General features: G+C 35.9%; 1 protein-coding gene across 1 annotated transcript; it reads right to left on the bottom strand.

Annotated features, from left to right (window-relative positions):
- Positions 1–1,491: 1,491 nt before the first annotated feature.
- Positions 1,492–4,320, bottom strand: LOC144543701 (E3 ubiquitin-protein ligase SINAT2-like). Its single transcript, XM_078292065.1, has 3 exons — positions 4,105–4,320; positions 3,010–3,396; positions 1,492–2,285 (listed from the first exon to the last, which is right to left on the bottom strand). Exons 1-3 carry the CDS (start codon positions 4,318–4,320, stop codon positions 1,965–1,967), a joined length of 924 nt encoding a protein of 307 aa, XP_078148191.1. The 3' UTR covers positions 1,492–1,964.
- Positions 4,321–6,360: the final 2,040 nt, after the last annotated feature.

Genomic DNA, 6,360 nt, shown 5'->3' with positions numbered 1-6,360 from the left:
TATTTCTTAGATCAATAGCTTTTTTCTCGTATATTAAATTAATTCATGATTTTTGAAGGTGTTTTGGTATGTTAATCACAGGTGCAAAGTTGGGCTCAGAAGCACTCCTTCAGCAGTTCGAGCAATTTTTGAGAGCTGATATCTCACGATCTGTTTTGAGATTTTGTATGAAACTTCACAGTCTTATTCTATGAAGTCAAGAATGCATGCCAGTAAATTGTCATTATTTTTGAAGGTGTTTTGGTATGTTAATCATAGGTGCAAAGTTGGGGTCAGAAGCACTTCTTCAGCAGTTCGGGCAATTTTTGAGAGCCGATATCTCACGATCTGTTTTGATCTTTTGTATGAAACTTCACAGTCTTATTTTATGAAGTCAAGAATGCATGTCAGTAAATTTTCATGATTTTTGAAGGTGTTTTGGTATGTTAATCAGAGGTGCAAAGTTGGGGTCAGAAGCACTCCTTCAGCAGTTCAGGCAATTTTTGAGAGCCGATATCTCACAATCTGTTTTGAGATTTTGTATGAAACTTTACAGTCTTATTCTATGAAGTCAAGAATGCATGTCGGTCAATTTTCATAATTTTTGAAAGTGTTTTGATATGTTAACCAGAGGTGCAAAGTTGGGCCAAAAAAATAATTTTTTTTTCTCCAAACTCTAAAAAAAAAAAAAAAAAAATTTTAAAATCCAGGCCACGGAAAATATCCGCGCTCGGAATAAAAAATTAAAAAATAAATAAATAAATAAAATTTCGGGGCACGAATTTTTTCCGCGGCCCGGAATAAAAATTCCAGGTCGCGGAAAAAATCCGCAATCTGGGTAGTTTTAAAATTTCAGTTCAGATCTGGTTATTTTTATTAAATTAATTTTTTAATGGGTATTTTTAAAAAAATCGGATTTATCCGGCCCGTTGCATTCGTGATGCTTTTTTATTAGTAAATGGGTTTGAATCTGAACAAGTGGAACCCGGTTACCCGGAGAAGCAAAAATAAATAAATATTATTTATTAATTAGTTCATGGAATTGCTAAATTTTGCCTCCTTTTCCTTTTGCTCCGCGGCGTTGTCCCACCCAAGACCCAACACCCAACACTTGAAAGCAAAACAAGGTTCTAAATATCATACCCTAGCTTTGCTCTTTTATCATATTCATTTAGAACCACAAATAAATAAAATTAGAATATAGCCATATATCCTCATATTTACTTTAGTATTGAATCACAATGTGTAAATGTTGAAAAAACATCTCGATGTTACTTGTGACCAAATATTCTCAACAAGTATAAAATTGTCAAATATTTGAAAACAACTCTATTAGTGTCATTCATTTAGAAAACCGGGATAGTTACTTCCTCCAGGTCCATACAATACAAGGGCATCTCTAAAACAAACTGGAGAGTATCCGTCAAAGCACAATAGCAGTTAATAGCTAGAACTGTTGAAGCCAAGCACTACAAACTATATTAGAGAAGTGTAAGCCAGGGATGGGGGAGCGGAGCAAGAATAAATTGATCTAAAAATAGTTTATAGTTCATCCTAAATTACATAAGCAAAGTGAATGGCAGAGTTCCATGACTAATTCAAGACAACCTTTTGTTTTACATCTACTGGCATCAATTGCTAGTGATCTTATTAGGGTTTACTACATAAATGCCACTGATATTTCCCCTGATGGACAATCCAATCTTATTAGATAAATGCTAAATTTCAAGTACTTCAAATATTTTACATTTTTTTTCAACCTGCCATATTTTGAAATAGCAATCTTAATGTTTTCATTACCGTGGATTGACAGTTGGGTTAAGCTTAATGGTCAGACTAGTATATAACAGAATCAGCAACTCTACTAAACCCTCCTTGGAATGACTTGTGATTCTGACCACAAATCAGTGGCATAATTGTAAGATAACCCAATCTAAGCATGCAATAGAAGCCTGAACAAGTTTGTACTCAACATTTGGTCTTGGTCACTGCTCCTTCCAGATACGACCAGTGACTCTGAGTTTGAGCTCTTGACGGTTGCCACCAGAGAAGAAGAGAGCCATCTTTCGGTGGATTATGAGGCCGTCATGGCTGTCACGCACCTTCCTGTGGCCATCCCTGATGCTTCTTGGCACCCCTTGCCATATCAACTTTCGACCATTGCCACCAACCTCCAAGCTGTAACCATAGCCCTTTGCGTCCTCATCTTCCCCCATGAACCGAAGAAATGCCATGTAGACTGGAGCTACTCCTAGGAGAAACGCTTCAAAATGAAGGCAGAAGTGTTGCCCAAAACAGTTGAAAACCTATCAATGCAAGTGTCAGTGTTTAGTAAGACACAATAGAGATTGAATTCTACCTGGATTCTGGTAGAATTTTGAGGGTACATAGATCAGCAGCCTTCTCATAAGAAACCATCAGAATATTTTGTGTACCGGACTAATCAGACAAGAAGAAATTCACATATAAACCTGCAAAGTGTGAAATTCATGTGTACCTTGCAGAAATAATAAACATCATGTAAATCCCAAAATGGCTGGAAAGTAAAAACATGTCCTGCACCATTTATCTCTCTACCAAATGAGGAAGAAAAGGAAGTATAATTTACATGGTTTCATAGAAGTAGAAGAGGCAGGTTGTATGTGAATTTTTTCATCTTTCAACGTGAATATGAGGTTCTTCTAAATTTGCAGGGCTGTACTTTGTATTTTGATGTCCCATAGGTGTATACTGCATACATAAATTTAATAGAAATACTACCAATACCAAAGAATGCAAATACTTAACTGCGTTAACACTTAACAGATCCATATTTGGACTAAAATCATGGATCCATTATAAATTGGTACCCAAATTTAATAACCAACAAGCTATTCTATCTGGTCTGAGGACACATACTTAGGAATAAACAATGCTATGAGGATCAGTACCCAATTAAAGGTGTTGGAATTGATAAACAAACAAAATATTTGTTTTCATAAACTAACTTCATTACAAAAACTAATTACAATTGATAAGAAGAGCAAATACCGTAAGCATCCATGTCGCATTTTCAACCTCATGTGGGTTCGACTTAACATACCGGTGGTTAAAGGTGCACCCGTCATGCATGTCAACCTTATGGTCATCTTTTAGGTGTGCCAAAATAGCCCCTACATCTCCTGTGACAAGACACTCGGCCCCAGCATAGGGGCAACTGTAGGGTCTGAACCTACACTGCTGCTCATGCTTTAACTTTCCATAATAAGGGAATATTTCAGGGCACCCAACACTTTGATACCTACATGGGAGTTCCAGAGATTCGGCCACTTTTTCTAAGGCTAGACACCTAATATTGCCAAGCTCATGGCGGCATGTGGGGCAGTGGTTGTGTACTCTAGCCTTACAGCTTGAGCATAATGTATGGCCATTTGGGCACTGCAAGAGAAAATAGATAGAGACTCAGTGCATTTGGCAACAATATTCCAACATTATACATTTTAAAAATTGAAGTTCATTGTCTTAATTACCCCCACAAGATCAAAAGCGTCTGGAATTGCAGAATTTGTCGGTAACACTTTAAATAGCGGGAAAAATAATTAGGAAGAGTTCTATTCCATATTTCCATGGAGGAGTTTCACCAAACAAAGTTTACGTAAAACGGAATAGCACATGCAAGAGAGCTATTCCGCTCCTTCAAGGGGAAGTAGGAACAGTGGAAGAGTGAAGAGTGCTAGGACGCCCCACAAATTTCAACCAAAATGTAGCCAAACAGCTCTAACACAATTCAGGATAGCACTATTCCATCACTAATCTAACACTCTTTTATCATTCTTGCCAGCACACACTTTTAGCACTACCAATTTACTCTTCATAATAGCATTACTTTAGCATTATTCCATAATAATAATAATTTACCAAATATGTGTTTAAAAATTAGGATAATCATGCAAGTATGTAACCCAGAGACTAGTGCATTTTGTACAGCACATACTCAACCACTGCCCCACATGCAAGTATGTAACCCAGAGGATAATCACTTTCAGTTGCATTCCTCATGATACTCCCTCCCTATTTTGTTGTACTTTTTTACACTTTGCATGGTGCAAATATAAGAGGAAAAGCACATAGATAAGATAACATTACCTGGTGAATAGGAGGGTACATGGAATTGGCACAAACGGGGCATTCTAGAAGCTCGTGCACAGAATTTGACGAACCCACACCAGATTTATTAACTGGAATAGACCAAGTTCTACCAAGGGTGAGCTTTCTTATTTCACCACTGTTGCTTAACAAATTAGTAGTCTCAACCATCTCAGATTCTGGTATATCCTCCGTTATCCCTGAATTAGATGACATTTTTGTTTACTCAATTTGTCTTGATTGCCTTATTGGCGCCTTCAAGCAGCAGATCGACCCAGAGATGTCTGCTTTGTAACAACAAAGTAAGAGAGAGAAATTTTACTCAATTCAAAGATAAAAGCCTAATTTGTGAAAGAAAGAAAGAAAGAAAGAAATCCCCAATACTCGTTTGACCTCAATCATTGGGAATTCTATTAGGACGAGGACGAGGACGAGAAACTAAACCAAAGTGCAAAGCGACTAGATGAATACTCAGGTAGGTTTTCTAACGAAATTGATAGTGTATCCAGCTCAGATGTAGTGCGAAAATGGAAAGAAGAGATGAGAAAAGGAGCACCAATTCAATTCAGGGACGCGTGACGTGAAATACTAATATTCCAAATAATGGCTTTAATTGCTTTGCTAATTTAAAGTGGTTAAACTTGTCAACCCAAACAAAGAAAAAATAATTTCTAAAAATAGATATCGTCTTACAAGTAACGATTAGAAAAGAAATTAGCAAACAAATCTGTTAAAAAAAACAGCTCTAACGGAAATAAGGTAGAGATCTAACCTTGACTGGAAGATCCGACGAATTTTGCAGAGAGAAAGAGAAAGAGAAAGAGAAAGAGAGATTATCAGTCCGACAGGATCCAACTACCGCTGGTGAGTGTTGAGTGTTGAGTGTTGAGTGTGTCTGTGTGTGTGGGGAGCCAAAGGGGGTGAGAGAGAGAGAGAGAGAGAGAGAGTTTAAGTTGGAGGGCTCCCAAGTCTCGAGTCGAGTGATATTTGCTTCTTAATTACTCACATTGATTGATTTCTCTTGGAAAGATAGTTATCTTATCGCTTCCAACTCCTCCGCTCTATTTATTTTTACCTTAGTTTTCTCTTTATTTGTTAAACTTTGGTTGTTAAATTACCTAATTAAAACAGCTAGCCTAGCTGGCTAGCTGCCTCAACACAAAAAAATTTCCAAAAAGAATATCAATTATCACTTTAGCAGGTAATTTTGTGAACATTTAATAGATTTTCATCATTAATAGAATATTCTTCAAACTTTTTCCTATTCTTATTCAATAGGCAGCACATAACATTTGCATGTATTAAATTGTTAATGCTAGATTAAAGTCTTTATAGTTTTACTAATGTCGCATTCACACGTCTTAATAGTTAATAGAATATTCTTCTGTATTGGAAAAGGAAGTCGCCTTAGATGAGGTCTACTTGTTCGATCTTTTAATAACATTTAAGTTTGAATTTTTGTATTAGATAAAGAGATTCTATTTTCTCTCAAAATTAAAACATTAGCTCTGAAAATAGTTGTCTTCTTGGTTCATTAATTATTGGGGATCATTTATTAGGAACATTTATTGTGTTTGAATTTACCGTTGGCAAACACAAACAAAAACAAAAGGATTATTAATTATGACCGTTTGAATTTGGTCCAGCGTACGAACGAACTATTTTGTGCAGCTTGCAAACAAACATCATGAATTGTTTGCGTTTCATTGATTTAACAAAGATGGAAATTAATTTTGAACAGAATAATTCAATAATGGTTCATTATAATACTTTTGCACGTCGTAAAAATACACTTTCTTCACTGACGTGAGTTCAATAATGTGAGCTTATTTTCATAAAAAAAAAACAAATAATTAGAATGCTAGCTGTTGGAGAGGTTTAAAAGCAATCAAAAGGAGATGTAGATCTAAATTTTAGTTGTATTTGTATACCTCGTTAAGTCGTTATAGTCGGAAATACGTACTGTCACCGTCTCCGCACTTTAATTATTTTAGTAAATATATATATAGGAGTAGGACACGTCGCTTTATGTTCTGTTTTTTCTTTTTCTTTTTCTTTTGACGAAGCAACCGACAAACATATCTTATGGTTTTATTGAATTAAAACATTTAAGAAGATCAATGTAAAATATATGCTAACATAACATCTTCCAAAAGCTCCAATCCTAATTCCTAATCGCAGCTCCTACTGTCCTACATTCATTCCATTTTCAAGTCCATGGTCGTCACCTTACCTAGTCGTGAATGATTGCACGGG

This window comes from Carex rostrata, chromosome 25 (genome assembly GCF_964058835.1).
Source record: "Carex rostrata chromosome 25, lpCarRost1.2, whole genome shotgun sequence".
Taxonomy (NCBI): domain Eukaryota; kingdom Viridiplantae; phylum Streptophyta; class Magnoliopsida; order Poales; family Cyperaceae; genus Carex; species Carex rostrata.
This window is presented reverse-complemented; position numbering and strand designations above follow the sequence as displayed.

Coding starts and splice junctions, on each gene's coding strand:
- LOC144543701 (XM_078292065.1), bottom strand. CDS start 4,320: ATGTCATCTAATTCAGGGATAACGGAGGATATACCAGAATCTGAGATG. Junction 3,397..4,104: donor TGTACCCTCCTATTCACCAG/GTAATGTTATCT, acceptor TTTCTCTTGCAG/TGCCCAAATGGCCATACATT. Junction 2,286..3,009: donor ATGCGACATGGATGCTTACG/GTATTTGCTCTT, acceptor TTGCATTGATAG/GTTTTCAACTGTTTTGGGCA.